A 27,389-nucleotide genomic window follows, 5' to 3' on the forward strand; every position below is an offset into this window, starting at 1 on the left:
CGTTTGGATGGACAATGACATCAGCCGATCTATCACCCAGTTACCGTCCGAGTTACATAACTTCGTGCGTCCCTTCCCCTTCGCCCCCCCCCCCCCCCAGATGGCAACACGCCGCGTTACCACAACAGACGGCACTGCTGGAAGCCCTCCTGGGGGCGGGGCTGCACGGGCGGCGGCGGCGGCGGCGGCGCGCTCGGCCCGTGCAGTCGCGTGCTGCGTGTGACGACCGCTGCTCGTGCGTCGCTCGGGGCTGTGGGCGCAGTCGGTGTGCGCGCTCAGAACGTTTAGGGCCTGGCTCGGCGTGCTGCTGGCTGCACGCGCGCCGCTGTTTGTTCCGCCGCTCCGGAGGCTGGTAATAAACGGTCCGGAGACGGAGAGAAGCGGAACGGCCCTGACGTGCTTTGAAGGTGAGTCGCAGCCCGGGGAATGGGTGAGACGGCGTGAAACCGACAGTGACTGGATGTACTGAAAGGTGAGTCGCTGGCACTGAGTGCGGAACATCGTCTGGGTTATTCATTATGGAGACAAATCTTCGAGAGAAGTGATAGGTAACCAATCCTTCAGTGTTTCTTTTCTTGAAAACTGCTGTTTGTTAACGATCTGATATCTGTGCAACTGCACACTCACTGTGCACTGTATAGTCGACTACAGAATGATGTTCCACTCCTCAGAAGCTATCAGTTGACCGGAGCGCTAAGTTGTGCCGTTTATCACGCAATTAAGCGTGTCGATTGCGTGTCGATTATAGCATCGGGACAAAGCTATACCTAATTTGTGAACTCAGCCCGTGTGATGCGGCACAGCCTACCACTCCAGGCAACTAATTGCCTGTGAAAAGTGGAACATCATTCTGCAGTCGACTATACAGTTTAAGATCGTTAGATGCAGCAAGAAAGATGGTTGGTTGAGTCGGTACCCACCAGTAGCGGCGGAACACCTTCAATTAAAGGAGGGGGGGGGGGGGCACTGCCGACTTTTGGTCCCATTCTTTCCATGCAACGCCCATAGGGCTAATGTTAAAATGTCAAAATCAAAGGGGGGCACGGCGCCCCAGTGCCCTCCCCGTTCCGCCGCCTATGGTACCCACTCTACATAAGTCAGTACGATTTAATTGGCGAAAGCTACCCGGCACAACAAGGTCGCATTGTTCGAAAAAATAGTGGTTCGGATGGTCAAATAAGTACATTACGGACCTGAACCACACTACCTGAGCCATGTAATTGGCACCACGGACCCCCCACCTCAGCCATGTCACTTGTCACGGCCCGCGCCCGGTTCACGGGAATTAAAACCAAGTGCGGCACAGTCCACTCGAGCCGGTGCGACCAATTGTCGTCTCGTCCATTGGCTTAGAAGAAATAAGTTTTGGTCGGATGTCAAATGTTTTCTTTTTTTGCATACCTTCGTATAGGACTTCTCATACCTGCCTATGTTAGCCGCACAAATTGTACTCGATTTTCTCGGTAACGCACGGAATGATAATAATAAATGACGTCGTTGCCTCGTCAAGTAAAGAATTTACAACCAAAATTAGATAAAATGCCGAAATGCATCAATAACAGCATGCGTATCAAGCTGTGAAACGTCGTGCCAGTTTAGAAACGGCCGATATACATCATACCTATACATTTGTTGTAGGTAAATATTAGGCGTAGAGATGTCAATCGGATGCCAACTTTTACAATGAGTATGTATGATTCTGTTTTTGGGCACAATATCTCATAGACGGCTCAGATTGCTAATGGTCGGCTTTGACGCTGACGCCATAGAGTAATTTTAATAGGAACCAATTATCAAAAACGATCGTTGTTGACCATGGGTAGGAACCAGTTCTGTTCTTTCGGTCTGCCGATCTTGTCACCGATTTATAGTAGCAAAAGTCTGTTGGATTTTACGCAGGGGCGCGGGAACTACTTTCAGACGGGGGGGGGGGGGGGCACACCATAATAGAGATTAACCTAGGGTACCCCCAAATCTAGTTTTTTCACCGGTTTTAGGCCACTTATTTTTCATCCCTTTGCTTTTTCAACAAAAAAAGAAAACATTGGCAAAAAGTGCGGTAATCCGTCTCAAAGTTGTGGGGGCACCGCCCCCACAGCCTATAGAGTTGTGGGGGCAAGCTGCCCCCACTGCCCCCCCCCCCCGGTTACCGCGCCTATTTACACACGAGCATGTGCGGGATAATGGAGACATTCTAGACCTATTTGATAATTGTCTCTCAAATGAACCTTTTGCTCCCAGGCGTGCTGTCCGACTGGTGTCTCAGCTGTTAGTGCCTAGCTACTGTCTAGTCAAACACCAATTAATCAATCCGTGTGCATTATTTTTTCATTCAAAGCTCCTTTTGGTGACTTCCGTAAGGCCTTGAAGTGTAAATCACAAATATTGGAGTGACAGATCCCGAGGATTTTCCCGCACACTTCATCCACCGCCCTCCACTGATTGGTGATGCTCGCGTACAATCGTCTTTTTCCGCCCTTGCCCCGTCTAGTTCACCCGTGCCCTATCTGCCTCCACCCGTGTCCCGTCTATTTCCACCCGTTCCCCATCTATTTCAACTCGTGTGCCCTATCTATTTCACCCGTGTCCGTCTATTTCCACCCGTGTCCCGTCTATTGCCGTCCGCGTCCCCGTCTTTTTTTTTTGTCCAGTCCCGCGCCCCCGTTTATTGCCGCCCGTGCCCCGTCTTTTTTTCCACCCGCGCCCCCGTTTATTGCCGCCGGCACCCCGTCTATTAACACCCGTCTGTTTGACCTCTCCGTCTCTGACGCTGACGTCACGTGATTGCCGCTCTCCTGCCGTGTGTCGACAATCCCGGAGCATTCGGACCGTTTCCGTGCGCCACTTTCGCCGGCCGCGACGCTGCACGGTCGGACGGCCTCTGGTCAGTTTAGGCTGTGAAGGGGACTGGGTCACCCTTCTAACGGCCTCGGCACGGGCACAGCTCAGCTGTGAAGGGGTCGCATCACTTTGCGGACGATCTTTGGGACCGTGCCCACTGCCCACTGCCCACTGGGCCAGGGGCTGGGTCAGGGTCACTTTGCTAACGGCCGTCGGTACTGACCAGTGCACGTGCAACGCTGTATGTAAGCCGATCATGGTCTCTGCAGCTGGCGGACATGGGACCGACTCGATGGTGTGCATGCACTGTGCATCGCTCCGCACTGGTTCCATGTCCTCTGCATCCTGCAGGCCGGACTCCCTCGTGCTGTGTCTGTGGCTCCTGGTTAGCGGTGCAGCGAGGAATGATGCAGCACATTGCGTTCAGTGGGGCGCAGCGCTCAGGCCTCGGCCGCTGCGGCCAGCCGCTGTGGCCGAGGATGTGGTCCACCGTGTGTCTGTATCTGATGTGACAGGCGGAAGGGGGCGGGGAGGACACAGATCTGCTAGGTATAGCTTTACAGGTGTCTCCTGCACTTTTCGAGCTACAGTTCTCGCTAAATTATCGGTGCTGACCCTGCTTTTACCTTGAAAGCGTCGGGATTTTGATCTTTTATCGTTTCACGGGACCACAAATCGTCACACTGTTTGCTTTTGCTATAGTATAAAAATTGGTCTAGCAGAAGTGTTTGGCTTTATACAACTTTTAAGAGAAATTCTGGGAAATGATGCCGGTGTCCCACGGCAAACAAGTGAAGCGTGTGTCAACGAAACTGCCCCACCGTATTCAGGAATTAGATGCAAGTCAAGTCATAAGGATTTCAACGCCGCTACGTTATTCCATTGGTTACAGGAATCGCTGAAATGGCATTATTGACACTACATTCACACTTCATCGTTTGAAATGATAATGGGCTAGCAACTTCAGTACGTACCACAACGCACAGAAGCAGGCCTTCAGGACATGGTCTCGCCAGCGGAAAACGTGTAGCGAGCGATAGCCAACGCCCGGAAAGGTTTGCGTGACCGCTTTTAAATTGTTCTGGCTAGTGTCATGATGCCAAGCAACGCATCATTCCTTCTCATGTCGAGGTGCCGGGTGATCCGCAATCGCCTCGTTATGTTGCCGCTGTTTACGCTGAAATTCCTGCGGTAGTTTATTTAGCTGCAGTATCGACTCCCGTCCTGCACGTGCGCAGTGATCTGGATTTACACCCGACGCGGGGCGGGGCGGGAGACCGGCGAAGGACGACCACGAGCCAACCACGACAAACAAACCTTCCCAGTTGGATCGGCACCCGGCTGCATGGTGTTGGCCTGGTGGTTCCGTGGAGCTAGCGCTAGGCACATGGCTGCTCCACCTCTGCAGTTTTCCAATGTGCAGGTGCTATAATTATAGCACCTGCAGGTTATAGCAATTGCTGTGCGACAAAGGTGTGTCTCATGCTGCCTCACTGGGCTGGGCAGGTAAACAGTTTCATAGCTTTCAGCGTTAGCCGTACAAACTGAATTAAGCTGTGTGAACCCTTCTCAGTTCTCCGGTCTTTCACGAAAGGGCAAGGCGGTCGCCGCGGCAAGTCGCAGTGGTTCGGAACAAGATTTACTTCGGAGAGCGTAACCGTATTACAGCGCTCCGGCGCCGTCCAACCGCAATGCTCTGGTGAAACCGAACTCAGCTCTGGTGCTGTGTCACTGTCGTCCGCTCATCACTAATTCATGCAGTCATGGTCTGCACTCACATGGCGCATTCTGCGGGCCTTGATTCTGCGCTGCTTAGTGCTTATATAACGCCGCATGGGACTCTCGGATGACCACATCCACGTGGCGTTTACACATGTTCTGTTGATGTAAATAACGAAGCCCGAAGTGCCTTTTCAGATTTTGTGAGAAACGTGTAGGCAACTAAAACATTTTTATGGCGACAAAATTGGTCTGTTGTTTCTGTAAGAGTATCGTTTTCTCTTCCTACATCGTTTATCAGGACTGTAAAGCTACACTGAAAACAATTTAACCTAAGGCTGGCGAGTAAACCGGTGTTTTACGGGTACCCCTATCCGCAACCATTTTTAACCACCCTCCCAAGAGTAGTGCTAGGTCCCATTGCGGTGTAGTCGTACTTGCTCTGAGCGGATATAACCGCTGTCAGCGAACAAGTCCGCTGAGAGCAGGGACGACTACACTGCAATGGGACCTTACTGTACTCCTGGGAGGGTGGTTAAAAATGGTTGCGGATAGGGGTACCCGCAAAACACCGGTTTACTCGCGGGCCTTGGGTTAAATTGTTTTCAGTGTAGGTCAGGGCTCAAACCTATACCTATTATTACAAATCGGGCGAATTACGATACAGGCTCCCGAATCATGCGATCTATTAATTGCGATCTAGGTATAATCTATTAATTATTATAATATATTGCGACTTGCGACTTGTATCTAATGAATTGATGTTAGGCACCCTGGTGATTTGGCATTTATCTTCCTATTTGCAAATTTATTTAATTGTTAACGTTTATCTAATTTAAATATTTTTTAATCGGAGTCATGAACCTGTTAGCCTTAATATTAAGTTGACTTATAGAAAAGGAATGCTAATAGGGAAAGACGCGAAATGGCATAATTAGGTAATGGCTTAATCGTCACCTTGGGCCCCTTATACCCAAAATTATCCGTATATAATGAATGTGTGTTGCTCGTTACACACAGTCATTGCATCCGAACCATCAACCCATCCCTCACGAATAGTAGATAGATAGCTGCACGTTACGCATGGAAACACGCCATTAATAATGACAATTAGATGGACATTTGTTTCTGCTAATAGGCCATGAGCATATGTTCTCTATTCATAGCTCTCATAGTGATGCAAGTTGGCCCGGTGTTACTATTTATAGCTTTGTGACGTAAGAGCTATCTGCTCATGGGGTTGTCCGGTAGTCGGTCAGGACACATGTAATCACATGGCGGCCGTCCACCGCTCGTTTTGTGCGGCGCGGTTCCCATCGCGTGGTCCGCGGACCTCACATCCATTCACAGTGAAAGGAGCCCTCGGCCGGCCGCTCGGCTCGCTCCACGGCCCGGCTGCCGCCGTCGTAAAAACGGCTCAGCACCGCGCTTTTACGCTCATGGCAGTAGCCACGGGCCACGGACCGTTTTTGACCCAGTAAGCGTCGGTTCTGCCGTTTCTTACACCGACTCCAGACCCACGACCCGCTTCCCAAAGAGGTCGACTCGTTTCGAGCGATGTGCTCAAGGCAGAATGCTCCTTCATGCGTTTATCCTATTGGAAGTGCCATCCATGGTGAATTGGTGACCCATGGCCCGTGGCTACCGGCATGAGCGTAAGAGCGTGGAGCAGCCGTGGCGCAGGGCTGCAGGTTGTGCACGCCTCATGCGGCAGGATTCGTGCGCCGCGGGCTGAGAGAGACGGTAGTCGCGTATAAAAAGGCGAATCCATTGGTGAATGGACGTTTAACCCGCGCCCGGCTGGGGGTCCTGGATTTCTACGCCCTGCTGGGGGCGGGGTGTTTGAACACCCCCCCCCCCCCTTGTAACTCGGCTCCTGGGCCACGTAGCGATACGCGGAAGGCGGCGTTCGAAAGAGCGTCAAAAATAATGACGAAATCACTTCAGTCAATATTTTGGTCAGGGCAAAGGTCAGGTCACCAGAGGTCATTGAAGGCAAAATTTCGCCGATTTCCAGGTCGAATATCGAAAATTTCCAAGAAGCCAACGCATAACTCGGGAACCAATAGAGCTACAGCGACGCAGAAAAGCGCATTCGATAGCCCTATTAACGCCCTTTCTGATTAATTCTCTCAGATTTGACCTAACGTTAACGGTTTTGCCTGCAGGGGGCAAAAACTGCAAAAATAGCCGATTTTTTTCGGAAGCAGTTTTTCTGCAATAATTTTTGACCCAAGCCTTGTACGAGCTTACTTTTACCGGCATCGTGTTCCTCTCGTCAAGACAAATCGAATGAACTATAAGTTGACCTTGAAAGGTCAACTTGAAAATTTGACCTCAGGTCAAGTTCATGACCTGACCGGAAAGGGTCATGTTGCATATCAGTCGATCCGTATCGTCGAGCTGAACACATCTAAGGCGTTTTCATCGCTCTAGCATGCCTCTATCAAAAGTTATTTGCGAAAAACTGTTAAGTACCATTCGTGACCTTAGATGACCTCAGGGCATAAACAAGGGTCACGGACACCATTTTCATGTTCAGTGTGTCTAAACCACTTGTAATTCGGTGTTTGGGAGTGTTTATAATGTCTTTCGTCCAAAAGAGGTGCATTTCAATTTTCTCCCATTGACTTATAATGGGAAGGTCGCAAAATTGACCTGACCTTAGGTCATCGATATCAAAATTCTGAGATATGCATTTTGTACATGCTATTGCTCTTAGCAATCGCTGAAAGTTTCAAAGCGATCAGTCACTCGGTGTAGATATGACAGACATTGAAACTTTTTATGAGGTGAGGTCACTTCAAGTGACCTGGTGACCTGACCTTGAATGACCTTGGTCTGAAATTTTTACAACATGTGTAGAATTGATGTATGATAAGGTGCTCGCAAAAAACCACAAGGGGGGTGTTCAAACACCCCCCCCCCCCAGCGGGGCGCGGGTTAAACAAGTACAACCTTTGTTTTGGCGAAATTTGCAATGACCCATTTCCACGTAAGAACATATTTTTCCATTTGCATTCCTTAAGGTCGCCTATGGCCATTTCACGTGACCTCACTTCCAGAGTCCAGAAAGAACATTAAGATACTTATATCGACCCCAAGTAAACGCGCTAACTTATAACCTTCTTTAAAACTAGCATTGCGTTATTAAAACTAGCTGTATCTAAGCGTGGACGGACCGAGCAGATACTTACCTTGTATTCAATTTGATATTTTGTTTTTAGTTTCTTTTCAGTTTGATAATAGTTTTGAGTAGGAATCGAGATGATCCGAAACTGCTATCTTTTATAAACGAATACACATCGATCGATCGACTCCGAAGTGTGGCTTATAATAATTTGATAGGTATCTAATTCTTCCGACCCCGAGAGGTCATTTTATTTTATTTTATTTTATTTGCCTTATAGGTATATAGGTACATACTCGAATCCACTGGTGGATGGACGTTTAAACAAGCCCAACATGTCACTATCAATATACGTACATACATATTCCTATATGCTGGTCGTCTGTGTTATATATAGATATTGACGCTATTATTATGTATAAGTAGATAATGGCTATACGTATTATATCATCCATGGCTAATTATACCATGCTTTCATAATAACCGTAGTAAACATACATAACAATGCAATGAAGTATATATCGTTCGAATGTTTTTTTTTGCGATGTATCTCGAACTTATTTCACGAGCTATGAGCCGATTTGTTCGGAGGAGTAACCTCAGTTAAATGTCGTTTTTCTTTGATACATTGACGAGTGACGTTGTGTTCTTGACCTAAATTCTAAAGGTCGTTCTCTACGACCAGCATAAAGTGACTGGCCCATTGTTCGCTAGCATTGTCATACGTAAGAAGAATGTGGTAAAGTACCTAAATGGTAGTCTCTAAATTATATCACTGTAAGTGCGAAGGAGTGTTCAAGTGCACATTCTGAAATAACGTTCGGCGGTTTGAATGAAAAGTATGATTTTGAATGAATGAAAAGTATAATTTTGTAAGGAGGTCATTCAAAAAACAATTAAACGATTAAAATAAATGCCTTACATTCAGCAAGCACTTAACGAATTAAAAAACGTTCGGCGGTGTTTCAGCGGGTGCGTATTATTTAGGCCAGGGTTCATAATGTCCAGGGCATGATGTGTCCAGTGCTCGAAATGGCCAGTGCCTTGAATTGGCCAGTGTTCATATTGTCCAGGGATTACATGGTCCAAATGTGGCCAACTGGCTGCAGATAGGGTAAATTCAAGGAGACCAGGGTTCATAATGTCCAGGGCACGATGTGTCCAGTGCTCGAAATGGCCAGGGTTCATAATGTCCAGGGCACGATGTGTCCAGTGTTCGAAATGGCCAGGGTTCATAATGTCCAGGGCACGATATGTCCAGTGTTCAAAATGGCCAGTGCCTTGAATAGGCCAGAGTTCATAGTGTCCAGGGATTACATAGTCCACCCAACCCAACCAAACCTAACCTATCCTAACCTATCCTAACCTAACCTAACCTAACCTAACCTAACCTAACCTAACCTAACCTAACCTAACCTAACCTAACCTAACCTAACCTAACCTAACCTAACCTAACCTAACCTAACCTAACCTAACCTAACCTAAGGTAATGATGTTTGCCTACCGGGGATAAGGAAATAGTTTCTCGCATGAATAGATTGCAAGCAATAGTAAATCAAATATTTTTAGGTTAAGTGGTTATGCATCAGGCTTCAGGCCTTCGGCCTGAAGCCAGATACATAACCACTTAACCTAAAAATATTTGATTTACTATTGCCTGTAATCTCTCCTAAGGCATTGCCTTCGGCACTGCACTGCTTCGCATTGAGCTGGTTCCGTGTTTTTTACATAATGACGTCACTTTCAGTGACTATGTAATCCCTGGACACTATGAACTCTGGCCTATTCAATTCTGGCCTATCCATTTTGAACACTGGACACATCGTGCCCTGGACATTATGAACTCTGGCCATTTTGAACACTGGACACATCGTGCCCTGGACATTATGAACCCTGGCCATTTCGAACACTGGACACATCGTGCCCTGGACATTATGAACCCTGGCCTCTTTGAATATACCCTATCTGCAGCCAGTTGGCCGCATTTGGACCATGCAATCCCTGGACATTATGAACTCTGGCCCATTTAAGGCACTGGCCATTTCGACACTGGGCATAACGTACCCTGGACATTATGAACCCTGGCCAGAATGAATGCTCCCCGTTTCAGCTGGTCCAGCCCACGAAGACAATGACGAGAAATATGGAGCAGAGTACCCGGTCTGCTCTCCACATTGCCTTCAGTGTCGTCGGACTTATCAGCTTTTTGCTGGTCCTGTTCTTCAACGGGAGCACCAACAGCCCCGACCTCGGTATGTGTAACGGCATCTCGTACCGTTCATTCATTTTGTAGCGCTGTTCGCGATAGAATGAAGAGTCGCTCACCATAACTCTTCTAACCACAGGTTGTGTACACCTAACCATTATAATATATAGTCCAGTGCTTTACACACATACGATCCGTGCATTAAGTTGTCTTTAGGTACTATACCTACATTTCATTCCATACCTGCTTGAAACGCGTATTGCTGTGAAACGTAAACGTCCCTGACACATAAGTCTCCAAACCCTCGGCGCCATTTTAGCGATATGACTTGTGTATAGGGCATGCTCAATGTTTTCTTTATATTTCAGGCATATTTAGCCAGCCGACGGGGAACGTCTCGGACAAGTTCAACACCTACATCACGCCCTCCGGCTGGACGTTCATCATCTGGGCCATCATCTACACCTGGATGGCGGTGGCCATCATATACGGTAAGTAAGTTATGCAGGCGATCCATATATGTAGTGAGCCGGCTATCGCGGGGGTCCCCTTCCGTCAAACGGTGTCCGTATAACCGGCAGCACGGGCCGGTCAGTATCGATCGTCCCCGCGAGTCCTACTGTATGTACAGTAGGTCTACAAAATAAGTCCTCTCCGTATGCGGGTCACCAGTGGGCAGTTAGCGCCTGAGCACTACTCAGGCGCTACCTGCCCGGATACGGAGAGGACTTTTTTGTAGACCTACTGTACAATGCATACAACCGGATCGACGGTTCGCATTTCAGCGTGCTGTGTGTGTAGAAGGGCGCTCAGAATCGATAACGGGATGTGGACTAAACTACGACTGTGGACATTGGATGGTTTTTAGGTGCAAATTATCAGCCAACTCGGTCGACGGGTCAATTTTCAGCGGCGGCAGCTATTCCAACCGCTGACTTTTTTTGTCTCGGGAGCCGGGCGTAAATAACACATGCGTTTGGTATACACGGGTCTCTGTTATTGACCGGGAGCGGGTGGGGGCACCTCTCTCCTCCCCCTCCCCGTGCCTGGCACGTGGCGTCGATGGCATCCGCACTGTAAACAGCGCAGTAATGAGGGTGGCCGGGGTATTGGGACGGACACTCGGCGCAGTCGCATCGGCAAGCCGTGTGGGTGGCCTCTGAAGCCTGAGGTGCTCAAAGATATAGTGTCCTGGCCGCTACAGTAATTTTATTAATTAACTCGTCTTTCTACCCATATACACGTGCTAGATTTTCAACGTGTTATATCTTTACCTAATGTCAGTCTGTTGTGCCCATTCTCGTCTTATCTTATGCATGCTGGTTCGCGTTCCATTCAGGCAGAAATCGCAACTCTGGCTTGTGATTTATCCTCTCTCGTCTGTCCCGAGAAGGAAGTGAGCGATCGGGATCTATAAATCCTATCACGGGATTGGCCACTGATCCTGAACTATCGATGCGTTTAGGCCGTATGATGAGATCCGAGAAATAAGCAGAGCGGAGCCTCGCTTCGCTAGCTGTCTGATCAACCGCTGTCGTACAAACTTACACATGCATACGTCATAGGTACGTATACATGGGGCGTCGTCACAGCCGGGGGACACGAGCTGCACAGACTGCGTACATTATGCGTCGGGAGGTGTGGTCACGTCACGGCCGGGGACTCGAGCTGGAGCGTGCATGTTACACGCGTCAGGGGTGTCGTTTTGTATAGGCCTGGGAGTGCCCGAGCACTACCAATGTTCAGCTGAGCACTACCAATGTGTTGTTGAGCACTACCAACATTTTTCTTCACTTATTGAGAAAATTGCATTCAAACATGTCATACAAATAAAATGAATGAGGTTCTTATGTATAAAATCAACATGATAGCAAGTAACTTCAATGGTAAGTGGTAACTATTGATGAAATCTATAGACTTACTCCACAAGTAGATTGAATTTGAATTGGTTGACCAATTCAATCTTCTTGTAGCGTACCTAAGTCCATAAATTTCCATCAATACCTAGGCATCATTTTCACTTTCCACATCATGTCATTACGTCAAGTAATTTCAAGTTATGTGGTACCTATACCTACCTACCTACCTACCAAGTTTCACAATAGACTCAGGGGCGTCGTTTTGTATAGGCCTGGTAGGGCCCGAGCCTTACCAATGTTTATTTGGGCCCTACCAATGTTCGCTGAGCCCTACCAATCTTTTGTCACTTATCAGTTGATAAAAAGCAAAATAAACAGATAAGCAAATATTAAATAAGCACATATGCAAGTACATAAATAAGGTTCTAGCCACAGTAGGTGCATGTAGCTGACAATGAGGTTTCACGTGTCTAGGACTCCGGTCCTTAACTCATTAACGCCGAGTGGCAACTATAGTTGCCATCTACAAAAACCTACTGCTGAAGGCAAGTTAATGACGTCAGAACAGCATTTGTGGGATGCCTAATCAGCATAGTCCCTTCTCATCATGATCAGACGGTTTAATTAGTCACGTCCTGTGCGCAACATGCTTCACAAATCAAGAAATAGTCAGACGTTGCAGAGACGGCCGCCATATTGGCTTGACGGTCCCGAAGAAAACGACGCTGTTTTTCCAGAGTGTCCGGTATTTCCGAGCATTTTCGGCTTATTTTGATCCAGAAAGGATGTAGGCAGGCTACCAGTGTCTCAAAACTTGAAAGCACTCTACTCATTTGTAGTTATTTGTACTAGATTTGTACTTGGCAACTATAGTTGCCACTCGGCGTTGGCGTAGTCAAAAATATGAGCGGTTCATAGTTAAATAGTTGTATTTACGGATATACTGTAACGAAACATATGTTATTCAACCAGACTGTCCCCGTGTAGACTTTTGCAAATAAATTAACAATTAAGGCAGAAATTAATTAAAAAATACATGCATGTCTATACATTACCATAGTGAACCCTACCCCCATCCATTGTTTTCTTGGTCTATTCTCGACATTGTTAAATCTGTTTATGTTTATCATCTACTGAAGATATTTTTGTGGAATGGGATGCAATCTCGCTTTCTCTTTCCTCTCTCTCTCTCTCTCTCTCTCTCTCTCTCTCTCTCTCTCTCTCTCTCTCTCTCTCTCTCTCTCTCTCTCTCTCTCTCTCTCTCTCTCTCTCTCTCTCTCTCTCTCTCTCTCTCTCTCTCTCTCTCGCTCTCTTTCCCTGTTCCTCCACTGGCGGATGCAGGAAACATTACGGACATTCATAGCTCACAGAGTCCGACTTGCCCGATTTTGTTTCGTTTTCTTTGTAAAGAAAGAGAACTAAAACGGCATTTATACGATAAAGATTGCCTACGATTGCACAGTAATGCATTTATAACAAACCGAAATCCGAGAAGTTTAGGTACGAGAATTTTCAAACCCTGCTGCGTGTGATATCACCTATCACCTTTCTGGATAAACCAGAGTCGCTCTCGCTTTCTATGTCGAAGACTATGCTTTGCTGGTTTTTCCTAGCGTTCGTTAGTCGCGCCACTTGCAGTATGCATAACCAAACTCAGGCATGCTCATCTGCAGGCACCGTGCCATGATGCTAAATCGTGTGACCAGCTCGTGTTTCAATTTGGAGGGGCACGTAGGTATTAAGCCTATTTGCATCAACAAATTAAGTTTTTAGCATCGTAAAGACGCTGTATGACGTTTACAAACAGGGACCCATAAACGAAAGCTCCCCCACCTCCTCCCCTGAGCTCCCATTGACGCCGATTATGACCTTGACACAGTCGTGATACCGAATTGATTCCGATGAAGCTGCTTGCTATCTGAACTTTCACAGCAGATGCTGGTGATTCAGCTGAATGAGACGGTGGAGGCGGCTTTGTGCTTTGGGTTTCGTGCGAGGATAACAGCACACGAAACTTTAGGTTACGATCACGTAGCTGATGTTGTCTCATGGGACTGAATGAAAATTGTGAACCAAAGGCGAGACATCGCCTGACTTGGGGCAGTGCTGATTCCTGGCACTGCCAGCTGGAAACGAGGAAATGGGGATTCAGGTGGTAGAAAATATGTGGGCCTGTTCAGTTGTCCTAAACTAGATGAAATTGAACTATATTTTTATGACACGTGGAATGTGTTCAAGTGCAAGTAGTGGTGGTCGCCTTGTACTTACACCACTTTTACTCGTCAATCAACATATCCCCCTTCTTATTCTGAAGTACAACCGCCAGTGTGTGCTCGAGTCGCGTGATCACGAAAGGGATCCAATTTGTCCAGACTCTCGTCCGAACAGTCTAAAAAACATTCGAAGGCGAACGGATTTACTGGTTAGGTAAGGACAGCAGAAGTACGTACGTATGCGGGAATCAGAAATATACTATACAATTCCATGGCTCCGGTAGGCCTGTAATCAGCGTGCTCGCAAATAGGCATGAATAATCGAGTTGCTTTGTACCCCGAGTTTTTACAAATGTATCATACCCGGTAGAAAGTTTTGTGATAGGACGGTATACCTGCCATCAACCATGTACAGTATATCTAAAAAGTATGTCCCCTGGTTTGGCTCTCCCACAGGAGGCGAATCGGTAACTTGGCTGAATCCCAGTTGCGGCACCCGGCCGCCAGGGTCGCTGCCGCGCGAGCGGCCTTGACCGCTCGCATGTCATTGGCAGTTCGGTCCCTCCCCATCTATACCGAGGTGGGGAGGGGAGAAGAGGGGAAGAGAGGGGAGGGAGCGGCTTTCGCTCGGCACTTGGCGATACCTGGCTGACCCCGCGCTCCCTCGCTGACCTTTGTCCTGCCCTCAGGCGAAGACCAACTTCCAGGCCTGTAGCGGCCCAGCGGAAAACCGAGCTCGCGGGGCGCGACTCCATTGGCCCAATCTTATAAATGGAATGCTGTCGTATTCACGGCATTAGATAATATTAATAGTGATACCAGCAGTGGATGTGGTAAAATACAGTCCAAAATAAACGAAAGCACACGATTCGTGCATAATGCGCCCTCCCATTCAAATAAGCCCGCCCACTTCGATAGATGGTGTAGTTTCTTAGGGCGTAAAAGATGCAAAACACTACCGATTTTTTTTTTAGCTCGGCCACAGGGACCGACAATATACAATTGACTGAAATGCATGGAAACCATTTTGCATTTAGGTAATAGCCGTTTTCTGCACCCAAACTTTAGCCAGTGACACCCTGTCCATTCTAAAGCGTTTATAAGATTGGTCCCAGCACCCGATTTTATATGAGGAAGTCGTTTAAAAAGCATCTTATTTCTAACGAATTTATTATTATGGCCACTTTTACAGGACGTCTATAGAGCTTTGACTTTTACATTTCTTCCTCGTTCAGGAGAAACGTTTTAACCCTCACCGGACCTTCAGGTTTTCTGAATACCGAGGGGACATTGGGGGTTGGAAGTGAAGAAACAACCCCCTTCGCCGATTCGCCCCTAATTGAGCTAGAGCCTCACGAAAGAAACGATCGTGTGCGTCGTTACGAAATGCAGCGATTGTTCTCCGATTTAAGGACCAGGGTCAGCTGATGACTTCGGAGGTCAGGTCAAGTGGCCCAAGGCACAGGTTCGGTTTTTGGTAAATAACTTCGCTAAAAATGATCGCAGATCCGCGATTTTAGCAGCATCGTGTTTGTCTAGCTCAGGCGTGTCGAATGGTATACTTTTTCTTCGGGTGAGATCAACTTAACCCTCGCCCGTATAGAGGGGGGGGGGGTCGAACGGACCCCCTCCCTCGGTTTTTCGCGAATAACTCGCGTAAAAAGCGGCCGATCGTGACGAGACTTTCAGTACCCTCGCGTTAATCAATTTTACACCCACCCTGAAATTTTTATGACCCTGACCTTAATGACCTTTGACCTGTGACCTACTTTTCGAGACCATGTTTGGCCGGAATCGCGATTCGGCGTATGTCGGCTCGCATTAGCGGCGCGTTTGCAGTCTTTTCGTGGTTTTAAGCGTTCAAACATGGGATATGATCTTGCTTCCATGCATTACGGTGGGTGTCAAGGTCACCGGAAAGTCAGGTCAGGTCATTGACCTTTGATGACCTCGGTTCACTTTTTCGAGTTTTACATTTAGGAGCTGAATTCGAATTTAGCAGCCATATGAACATTTACGAAGTAGTTTTGGTGCCCTCGTAACATGTTGCGAAGCTGTCAGAGGCGGTTGCCACCTACTACGAATACCCTTACTGGTTGACCTGACCTGACCTGACCCGACCTGGCCTAAATGCATGAAGGCATCATCTGTGATCAAAACTAACATGATATTCGTGATCAGCACCCCGAAAACCCCATAGCAGCCACGCTTTACGACTTTCTAACAGGTCCCGATTTCCCCAACTTTTGGGTCATTGACCTGACCTGGAAAGTCAACCGATGACCTAGGACCTTAAAATAGGGTATCATCGACTTCCTCTTGTCACGGCCAACACGCTCGTTTTTTCCGCGAAGCTCTAGCTCGATCAGGGGCGAAACGGCAAGGGGGGGGTCCAACGAACCCTTAGACGTTTGAGGCTGGAAAAACATCAATACGGGCGAGAGTTAAGGTGTTAACCTCGGGTCAAGGTCAGGTCACAGCCCGTCAGGTCACGAAGCTGGTCAAAGGAGGTCATATTGCATATCAATCGATTCGGCAGGTCTTTTCATGTCCATTAGTGGCTTTATCGACTCGGTAGCTTTAGTTGATCGGGAGTTATTGACGAAAAACTGATAGCCTTAGTTACGCGATAAATGACGTCACGCAAGATCAACAAAGCAAAATTGAAGCATCAGACCTTGCAAGGAGCGCATGAAATCACGATTCCGTGTGCTTGAGAATTTGAGATAGTTGTGTATCATTTCCGGACCAAACTAGCAATTTCCATATTCCCCTGACTTTTAATGGTGAGAGACTGACCTGATCTCAGGCGACCCTTCAGAAAATCCTAGATATACCTACATTTATACAAGTTGTGAGACCTCTCGATCATACTATAAGATCCTGTAAGTTTCATCTCCCTATGAAAGCCATGCACTGAGGGTGCTGCGAAGTTGGAACATTTTAGCACAGTCCTAAAATGTTCATTTTAGGACAGTTTAGGACAGTTTCACACAGTTCATTTTAGGACTGCTCATTTATGACGTCATAGATCAGTGACCTGACTTGACTTAAAAATGCGGTTGGCGTAAAAAAAATCCGACTTATCAAATCCCGACTAAAAAAAATCGACTTATGATCCGGTTAATCAAATCCCGACCATGTTTTTACCTGGCCATTAATGTTCTAGCCTTACAGGTGATAGTTTGAACGCGGAAGATGCTGAATCTTGGTTAACCCCATACTTATCGTATGATAAAGAACGTCAGTGTTAGAAAGTTGATTAACAATTTTATTTAGGATAGTTTAATTCAAGTGGGTATAATCCGACTTGACAATTTACTAGGAGGGTTTTGCAGCGCTATTAATTCGGCATTTAATTATAAATCATTGCTAATTTCGATCCGGATATCGTTATTCAATGCTGGCCTTTGCGTCCTCAAAAAAGTTGTTTATAGTCATGAAGGCTTGCATTGACCCATACTTTCCATTTTTCAGCACCATTATTCGCCGTAGTTGACCAGATGTTTTTCTTCAGCTCTCCCCTGAATCCTTTGGCTTAGACCTGGCGTATCACCCGTGCATCGCAAGACGCACCTACCACACACAAGTTCATGATCCTCACGAACCCACATCAGCGTCCGTTCGCTTGGTGTGTGACCCCTTGACCTTTGGCCGCGACAACTGCCAGCTTGCTGGAGCACCCCTCCCTACACGCGCTGCCCCGCCCGCCGCGCTCCCCTCCCCCCCCCCGGGGTCGTGTCACGAAGGTTCGGGCTTACGCTACTACCGGCCGCTGCGCAGCTGTCACCTAGCGCTTGGGAATGTGTGGTCTGGTGCGGATTCAGCCAACTACCGGCTCGCGACACCAGCGCCACGTAGTGGCGACGGTACATTCTTTTTAGACACACTGTACGAGTAAATAGGGATCTGGTGAGAACTACGTATGAGATAATATGCATTCTTTGTTGAATTGTTTTCGAGCAGATTTTATTTATGCATGTCAAGATAAATGGTTAAAAAGGACTGGTAAAGAGCATCTGCTTTGGTACAGAAAAACACTTATTGATGGATAAATGAACTGTGTTTCCTGGATACCAAGGACTGCAGCTGCTTTGGGCACAGGCTACAGGCTTATACCATAGGGCATAGTGTAGATTCCACTACTTAGACGTAATTATCTTATTAAAAATTTATATTGAAGTGGCGTAACCACTTTTTTCTGTTTGGAAATTGGATTAAGGCTCGTGGGGGATAAGTTGGGACATAAATAGATTCAATGCATCCCGGCGATTAGTATTTGTTTAATGAAAAGTTACGATAGCGGCAATTTTTGACTACGCCAACGCCGAGTGGCAACTATAGTTGCCAGTCCAGAAATATATGTTAAAAATATTTTTATTTTTCAATACACCGTATGTGCATTTCTAGTGCATGTAGAAGCACAGGGCATCAAGAAAAACTGCCGAAATTTGCCCACGGAATTATCGTCGTTAATGAGTTAATGGATTTTAAGAGGCTCGAAAACGCAATTGGTTATAGAGGTCCATAACTGCCTCTGAGTCCCGCATACCACGCGACCGCCCCTAATAGACCCCGATCCGTCTGCACACCAGCCGCTGGAGGCCCTACACCGACTTCGGAAGGTGCCGCGGTGCTCCAGAATAGGCCATAGGTATATTGATTTGAGTGGGTGATACAGCCTGATTCCCCAGGGTTCAACGCCAGGTCATTACCGCATCAGACCCCGAAAACTGAAGCTCGTAACTACGAGGGGCGTTCAAAAAGTTTCGGGCCGAACAATGAAGAAGTTGGAATTTTGGCCTGCAAGGCGGTGTGTTAAATGATGTGTTATTGGGATGTCCACTTACGCAAATTAAGTAAGTGGCCATTAATTAAGTCTCTTCTGTGATTGATTCGGGCTTCTATTCGTAGCATAGTTCGCCATTTCGGATAGGATGGGCGACGCCCAGAAGAGAGCAGTGATTCGTTTCATAGTAGTTAGTGCAGAAAAGGCACCAAGCGTTAACCCTCGCCCTGGGCATTTTTCATGACACGGCCTGGCAGGGGGGAGGGGTCGATGCGACCCCCCTCCGCTCGTCAACTTTCCAAAACAGGGGCACACAATTGATGATGTGCGTCCATTCGATAAACATCGAGGAGAGGCTATAGGGAAGCTGACGTAAAGTGTGCACCTGATCCGCGACCACGCACCTGCGTACATGGGCGGGATGACGAACAGTGAAGCGATGAGCTTCGAGTTGTTGTCGCATCCACTTTTTTCTCTCCGAACCTTGCACACTTTGGTTAGTGGTTGCCACCTCTTCCCCAACATAAGAAAATTAGCAGCGGCAACCTCGCTAACAGCAGGGAGACGAAATCAGCCGTCTTGGACGTGCAGGATGGGTCCAAAACCCACTTGGTTATGGAGGCCTTGAGGGCTCTCGCGAAGCGCTGCGCGAAATGTGTTTGTCTTAACGGTGTTTATTTGAATAAATGAACTTTTTGGTCTAATGAGTCGATGCTGTATCTCTCTGCTCCTTCATGGTCGGGCCCGTAGCTTTCTGAACGCCCCTCGTACTGTCATCCTTTTATTTTGGCAAGCAGGTCTGTCTAACTATCGTTGTGTTTCCAGTCCTCGTTATTTGTCGAACCCTTCAATTGGCGTGGGTCTTCAAAACCGTTCCTGGCCCCGCAGCCGTCTTTTTTAGTCGGCTTGGGCCCTCAAAGCTGTTCCTGTCCCCTTTCAGCACAACCGTCCTTTTAAGTCGATGTGGGCCTCTTTCAGAATGGCGTGCATTCCTCCGGCACTATTGCCTATATAACTGCACGTTTTGTGCATGGCGTCCGGTGTGGACCCAGATTTCCAAAGTTTTTTTTTTGTGTTTTTTTAGATTTCGGTTAGTCTTGTCAATGACCAGGGCGAAAAATAAGTGGCCGAAATCCGATGAGAAAGGCATATTTGGGGGTACCCTACCTTGTAAGCCCCGTCATATATGGCCAGCCGCCGCCTTTGGGCACTACCAATCATTTTCGGAAAACGACACCCCTGACACGCGTAACATAAGACATAACATTGCAAGGGTAACATGCCGCACCTACCCTGCAGAGCGCGTCCGTCCCGTGCTTTATCTGGAGCGTATCTATGGCACGTGCTGTATCTGAAGCATAGTCCGTCTCTCCGTTCGTCCCTTCATCCGCGGAATGTGGCATACTGCACGTGTTGATCGTTGGTAAATGCATGTTTTATATAACCAGTCGTCTCGATAGATACGGGAGTTGTTTACCGGTCGCCGTCTCGGCTGCTAACCGCTGCCGACTGGAGGACAGATAACCTGCAGCGGTGACCGATAAACACTCCACCGACCCTATAAACGGTGGCGTCACCGGGTATCAAATGGCACCACTGAGCCGGGAAATGCCGGCCAATTCATCCCGCGCAGACCGACGGTACCTATAAGCCGTTTTCACGACTGGCTATCCGGCAAGTGCACTTATTTGACCAAATCTGCTCATAATCTCTTTTACAGCAAATATCTTTATTTTATGAATTTATTTAGGTACCAAGTACAGTGCACGTGCGAACTGTTCGTTCACGCCAGTTGGTGACAGCTAGTTATCACCACGATAACGCCTCACAGTGCACTTGACAATTGTGTTGTATGCGTCAATTGATTGATTAATTGCCACTAATTTAAGTGTGCCGTTTAATTTATATCCATGCGAGATGCCAGTGGCATTGGCGGTTGTATGACCTAGCGAGAACTGCGACTGATATTCGCCCTTTATCAATCCAAGGGACCATTGTTGACCTCTCTCCAGCCCTTTCTTCTGATGAAGTCCTGACGAGCGTCTGGCTGTCGTTGCAGCGCTGTCGCAGCTGTGCCGCAGCTCCGACTCCGGCCCGGTCTACCTGAGCCCTGTGACGGTGCCGCTCCAGTTTTGGGTGCTCTTCATCACCAACCAGGCGCTCAACATCTCCTGGCTGTTCGTCTGGGACCGGGAGCTAATGACGGCCGCCGCCGTCTTCCTGTTCCTCATCGTCATCACCAACTGGCTGGCCATGTACATCCTGCACTCCCGGTGAGGACCAACTGTACTTACATCCTGCACTCCATAGGTGAGGAATAATTTGGCCATGGCCTAAGTGCTGCAAAGCAGCTCGGCTCCTCTCGAGTGCATATGTGACATATGTATTATGCATGTCATTGCTATTGATTGCTGGGACCAGCGGCACTTGCACTAACTTGCCGATGCTGTCGCTAGGTTCACCTGCTTGTTACTGCAGCTATCACTCATTGATATATGATTAATTAATTCATCCCACACCCGGTCCTCGCCGGTGTGTATCCCTGCACCTGGCAGCCGTCATTCCGCGCTGACAGCGATCAATAACTGCGGGTTATACGGCTGCCGTAATAACGGGACGTCTGCCGCTGCCCGTCAGGCTGATCCAGGACGGCGTGCCCGTGGAGCTGCCCCGCCCGGAACTGATCGCTCTCCGGGTCACCATGCATAACGGGCTGGCCGTCTACACGACCTGGACCACGATTGCGGCGCTGCTCAACCTCGACATCGCCATCGTATACGTCGCCGGGGTGCGTATATTCGGTCGCCGGGGCGGATCATTTACGCGGCAGGCTAATGGGCTGTGAATGATGTAACGGTGCACGTTTTACAAAGCCCTAGACCTGATGGAGTGAAAGTTGTATAATATAGGTAAGTACCTGCCAATACCGTGTTGCGTAGTACATATAGGCGAGCGGTGAATGTCTTTTTAATTTGGAGGCGGCTGGAGCGATCAATAGCTAATTAAACGTTCATGCCAGTGCCGCAATACGATTTCCAAGACAGAATTCCGACACGACAGACTGCAGAACCCTCCGGCCGCCCGACAAAATGTGTCCTTCATCCTCACAGTTAGTGTGCACTGCGCACTTAAAATGTTAGCCCATACTTTTCTGATAAATGGGTTTCTTAGCAATTACGTTAAAACTTATTAACCCTCGCATGTGTGCGGCGTTTTCCAGCTTCTAATGTGTAGGGGGGGGTCGGTTGGACCCCCCCTTCCCTTGCCGTTTGGCCCCTGATCGAGCTAGAGCTTCGCGGAAAAAACGAGCGTGTTGCCCGTGACGAGAGGAAGCCGATGATACCCAATCAATGACCCGAAGTCGGGAAAATCGGGACCTATTAGAAAGTCGTAAAGTGTGGCTGCTAAGGGGTTTTTCGGGGTGCTGATCACGAAAATCGTGTTAGTTTTGATCACAAATGATGTCTTTAAGCATTTAGACCAGGTCGGGTCAGGTCAGGTCAGGTCAACCAGTAGGGGTTGTGACGGGTATTCGTAGTACGTGTCAACCGCCTCTGACAGCTTCGTAACATGTTACGAAGGCAACAAAACTACTTCGTAAATGTTCAAATGGTTGCTAAATTCGAATTCAGCTAAAAAACTAGCCTAGAAACATGTAAAACTCGAAAAAGTGAACCGAGGTCACACGAGGTCACCAAAGGTCAATGACCTGACCTGACCTTCAGGTGACCTTGACACCCACCCTAATGCATGGGAGCAACATCAAATCACATGTTTGAACGTTTGAAACCACGAAAAGCTTGCAAACGCGCGGCTAATGCGAGCCGACATACGCGGAATCGCGATTCCGGCCAAACACGGTCTCGGAAAAGAGGTCACAGGTCAAAGGTCATTTGGGTCAGGGTCATGACATTTTCAGGGTAGGTGTAAAATTGATCAATGCGAGGGTACTGAAAGTTTCGTCGCGATCGGCCGCTTTTTACGCGAGTTATTCGCGAAAAACCATGGGGGGGGGGGGTCCATCCGACCCCCCCTACACATGCGAGGGTTAAATATGTTTCCTAAATCCAAAACAATCTCAAAACACAAGAGTTTTGGTCGTAGTGTGGTATAAAAACTGGAGCCCTTAAATATTTATAGTATGAATTATGAAATATACAAGTTATAACAAATTATAGTATAGAAACTGGAGCCCAGGGGCGGATCCAGGAAAACTCCAAGGGGAGGGTCATGAATCGAAGTGGTGCCCCTACCTATACCCAAAATTAAAAACTCAACGGATTTCGTCCACTTCATTTTGGTGGTGCCCCCATTTTCAGTTTTTTTTCTTTTTAATTTTTATTTTTAGTCAGTATCTTAACTTTTGCCACAACCACATTTACCAATTGTAAGCAAATATATATGAATGTGCTATGTGTATATATGTCGTGGACGCTGAGTAGTGAGTACTTACCAGGAACGTTATCAGGTAAGCGAATCGTTGTCAGTCCGACGAACTTGACCCTGGCGTCTAAAGGGTCTGTCCTTGACACTTCAGGCTTGTCAGGGGCACCAAAGTCCTTCCAGGGACACCACAAACCTGTCAGGGGCACCTACGGCCTTGTAGGGGCGCCACAGGCCCGCCAGGAAGCAGAGGCACCACAGGTCTAGCAAGTATACACGACAGGCCTGTCAGGGGCACAACGGGCCTGTTGGGCCCATGAGCACCCCTAGGGGCAGGGGCACCACAGTCCTTCCAGGGGCACCGCAGGCCTGTGAGGGGCACCAGCGGCCTAGCAGGGGCACCAGTCAACACAGGCCTGCCAGGGGCACCAGAGGCCTGCCAGGAGCACCACCGACCTTGCAGGGGTAACTTGGGCCTGTCAGGGGCACCACGGGCCTGTCGAGAGGCACTTCAGGCTTTTCAGGGGCACCATAGTCCTCGGCCGGGCGCAGGGGTAGCAGGGGCACCAAAGGCCTGCCAGGGGCACTACAGGCCTAGCAAGGGCACCACTGGTCTATCAGGGGCACCACGAGCCTGTCATAGCCAGGCATCTCAGGCTTGTCAAGGCCCAGGGGCACCACAGGTCTGTGAGGGGCACCAGCGACCTAGCAGGGGCACCAGTCAACACAGGTCTGCCAGGGGCGCCACAGACCTGCCAGGGGCACCACAGACCTGCCAGGGGCACCAGAGGTCTGCCAGGGGCACCACCGGCCTCGCAGGGGCACCTTGGGCCTGTCAGGGGCACCACGGGCCTGCCGAGGTGCACTTCAGACTTTTCAGGGGCACCAGTCCTCTTAGGGCGCAGGGGTACCAGCGGCCTAGCAAGGGCACCAGAGGCCTGCCAGGGGCACCACAGGCCTAACAAGGGCACCACGGGCCTGTCAGGGGCACCTCAGGGTTGTCAGGGCCCAGGGACACCACAGTCCTTCCAAGGGCACCGCAAGCCTGTCAGGGGCACCACAGGCCTGCCAGGGGCACCACAGGCCTGCCAGGGGCACCACAGGCCTAGCAAGGCACCACTGGCCTGTCATGGCCGGGCACCTCAGGCTTGTCAGGGCCCAGGGGCACCACAGTCCTTCCAGGGGCATTACAAGCCTGTCAGGGGCACCAGAGGCCTAGCAAGGGCACCACAGGCCTACCATGGACACCACAGGCCTGCCAGGGGCACCACCGGCCTTGCAGGGGCGCCTCAGGCCTGTCAGGGGCACCACGTCCCTGCCGGGGACACTTCAGGCTTGTCAGGGGCGTTACAGTCCTGTCAGGGCCCAGGGGCACCAGGCCCGTGGTGTCCCTGCTAGGCCTGTGGTGCCCCTGGTGGTCCTGTGGTGCCCCTGTCAGGACTGTGATACCCCTGATAGGCCGGTGGTGCCCCTGACAGGTCTTTGGGCCCCCGGGCCTCAAGGGGGGGCCATGACCCATGTGACCCCCCCCCCTTGGATCCGCCCCTGCTGGAGCCCTTAAATATTTATAGTATGAATTATGAAATATACAAATTATAACAAATTATAGTATAGAAACTGGAGCCCTTAAATATTTATAGTATGAATTATGAAACATACAACTTATTATGGAGCCCTGAAATATCGTCCCTCTCCGATGCCTCAGTCACGCCCCCGGGTGATGTCGTCTGGTCCCTGACACCCCTGTCCACCCCAGGCGTCGAACGAGGTGGCCAGTCTGGTAATCGCCTGCGTGCTGGGCGCCCTCATCATCCTCTGGCTGGTGCTGGAGCTCACCGTGCTAGACAAATACACCCGGTGGACCATATCGCCTGGATTCAGTGAGTTCGTCTGTTCCTTAGCTAATCGCTAATAGTCTTCACCCACAACCTCTCTAGTCTCTAATACCCTGTCGAGCAATGAACGGCGACATTATGGATCCGTGTGCCATACACACTGTGCGTGTGCCCGCAGCCCATTCTTTGTTTTGATAGGTTCCTGACGTGTACGGACAAGAAGCCAATGTAATGTGGAGCCAGTTCAGCTAAATCTGACCCTGACTCTGTCCGTGTGCCCCTCAGCCCTGGTGTGGGCGCTGTCCGGTGTGTTCGACAACAACTACTGGCGCGCGCCGGGCGCCGTGCCGGCCGTGCTCGGCGCCGTGCTGGGCGTGGCCTGCCTCTGCCTGCTGGTCCGGCTCGTCGTGCTCGTCGTCTACGTCGCCTGCCCGCCGGCCGGCCGGCGGAGCGGCAGTGTCGACATCGCCGGCCGGCTGAACGGCGGCTTCAGCCAGTAGCCGCCGGACGCGCAGCCAGCGACGGACCGGGGTGGGGAGGGGTTGGAGGGACGTAGTGGTCGGACCCGGCCGGGACAAATCACAGGGAGGAGGGAAGGGGAACACACTGGAGACGGACCACTGCATAGAGTGGACCGGAGGGAGTTGAGAAACACTGCCCGAGACGCGGGTCAGCGAGCGGGCTATGCACAGGGGGCGTCAGCGCCGGGTGGTGTGTAGCGCGCCAGGTGGCGCCGTGCCGTGCGAGGCAAAGTGCAGATGGCGCCGTGAGGTGTGAATAAGAGAGGCCAGTACGAGTTGGCCCACCATCCGAGAGGGCGGGCTGGCATGAGATGCACTGGCGATGCTACACTTCATTGGAATTTTCCTCAGAAATTATGCGAACATGTTATTTGCATAGCAACGTATGCTTTGAACGTTATTCTTTTTGTTTCCGAGGATAAAACGTTACCAGAGTCCAAGCTTGGGCTAGAACCATCAAATACTTTCCCTGTGATACTGCGGTTTCAGCTTGAAGCCAAGAGCCCATGATCGCCTCGAAATACCCCGTTGAATGTATGACTGGGATCCTATATTTAGGGGGTGGGGGGAGAGGATGTCCCTGCTGCCGAGCACTGTCCCCTCCCGAGCCCGGCGCACCTGTCGTGCCCCCGCTATTGGTAAGTCTAAGTGTGCTTTCATTTCAATGCTCGCGTCCGTGGTTCATCCCTTGAAATAAATGTTGAGCGTTTACTTATATTGTGTGGGCTACTGCCTTTTGTATGTAAACCTGCGGAGGCATCGTGCCTCTATGGATCTGTAAGACTACTAGTATGTATATATCTTATACGAAGAGCCACTCTTTGCCCGAACAGAGGCCTCTTGCACCAAAATCCTCTTGCACCAATGCTTGAATTATTTTGCATCGTATACCCAATCCAAGACTCAAATGTGACAATTTGCGTGTAAAATTTACCAAGCACCTGTAGGATTATATATTGGGCTATTGCAAACAAATTTACCACCGTTTGATTAGCTTATTCTGAAACCGGTTTTTCGATTTTACCTAGCTACAGGTAGTTTGGTGCAAGAGGGCTCAGTTCTGCCACAGTTGCGAATGTGTATTGCCGATGCTGCACAAATCAATACACGTCATGCGGTTTGTCGAAAGTGCCTTTCGTCATGAGCTAATTTAATGGGGGATAGGATCGACAGTTTGCCGTCATAAAGTGGGCAGGCGAATGCCACATGCATGGAGATACCTTGGATAGTTACTATGAGTACGAGCCGGGTGGGGCGAGACGACTTTCTAAGATAGGGGTATGACCTCGAGCCATAGGCTCGAGCATTGGGTTGTGCGGAATGACCTTCAAACGATTTCGCAAACAAATCGTTTCGGCATGGAGATCGAAAGAAGCCCTCCTTAACGCGTGATTTTGACTGGGTTATCTTCTGGGTTGTGAATACACTTCGGAACACTTGGGAAGAAAAGAAGTTCACATACCAAGATAATTCAAATTGGTAGTGGGAGAAAAACGCACAGCCCAAGCGCGGGTTAATGGGTGCTAGAAATTATCCCCTTCTTTCCTATCGTGCGATCATATCCATCTTTCGAAGTCAATAACTGATAACAGGTAGAGAAACGGCAATCATTTTGATTTGGACAACAGAGTTACAGCGCCAACCTGAGAGGTAATGGCCACAATTTCAAAACAAATCGAGGCCCGGAAACCAAGCCATGTGTGTCCGCTATGAATGCGTGCATTCCAAAACACTAAGGTTGTCATGAAGCAACACCCAATCAGTGTTCGCCCATATCCAAGGAAGTGACGGAATATGAAACTGCTTGACGTGACCGTAAATAAAACATTACCGAGATGAGGACAGTTTGGTTCGAAATTCAATTTCCCTAAACAGACAAGCAGAATATTGAAC

The 27,389-nt window shown here is 49.1% G+C and overlaps 1 protein-coding gene across 6 annotated transcripts; it reads left to right on the forward strand.

The window, feature by feature from the left end:
- The first annotated feature begins 125 nt into the window (after positions 1-125).
- LOC122375166 lies at positions 126-26,624 on the forward strand. 6 transcript variants are annotated; one of them, XM_043354402.1, is made up of 7 exons: positions 126-407; positions 9,801-9,942; positions 10,265-10,387; positions 20,817-21,030; positions 21,395-21,545; positions 24,897-25,020; positions 25,261-26,624. In XM_043354402.1, exons 2-7 carry the CDS (start codon positions 9,822-9,824, stop codon positions 25,473-25,475), a joined length of 948 nt encoding a protein of 315 aa, XP_043210337.1. In that variant the 5' UTR covers positions 126-407; positions 9,801-9,821; the 3' UTR covers positions 25,476-26,624. The 6 variants fall into 6 exon arrangements, with proteins under 6 accessions (XP_043210337.1, XP_043210338.1, XP_043210336.1 ...); XM_043354403.1 differs by having other exon boundaries at positions 134-407; positions 9,780-9,942; XM_043354401.1 differs by lacking the exon at positions 126-407 and adding an exon at positions 8,273-8,467.
- The last annotated feature ends 765 nt before the right edge of the window (positions 26,625-27,389 follow it).

The sequence above is a fragment of the Amphibalanus amphitrite genome, unplaced genomic scaffold, assembly GCF_019059575.1.
Source record: "Amphibalanus amphitrite isolate SeventyFive unplaced genomic scaffold, NRLGWU_Aamphi_draft 001788F_arrow, whole genome shotgun sequence".
In the NCBI taxonomy this organism is placed as follows: domain Eukaryota; kingdom Metazoa; phylum Arthropoda; class Thecostraca; order Balanomorpha; family Balanidae; genus Amphibalanus; species Amphibalanus amphitrite.

Coding starts and splice junctions, on each gene's coding strand:
- LOC122375166 (XM_043354402.1), top strand. CDS start 9,822: ATGACGAGAAATATGGAGCAGAGTACCCGGTCTGCTCTCCACATTGCC. Junction 21,031..21,394: donor ATGTACATCCTGCACTCCCG/GTGAGGACCAAC, acceptor GCTGCCCGTCAG/GCTGATCCAGGACGGCGTGC. Junction 21,546..24,896: donor CCATCGTATACGTCGCCGGG/GTGCGTATATTC, acceptor TGTCCACCCCAG/GCGTCGAACGAGGTGGCCAG.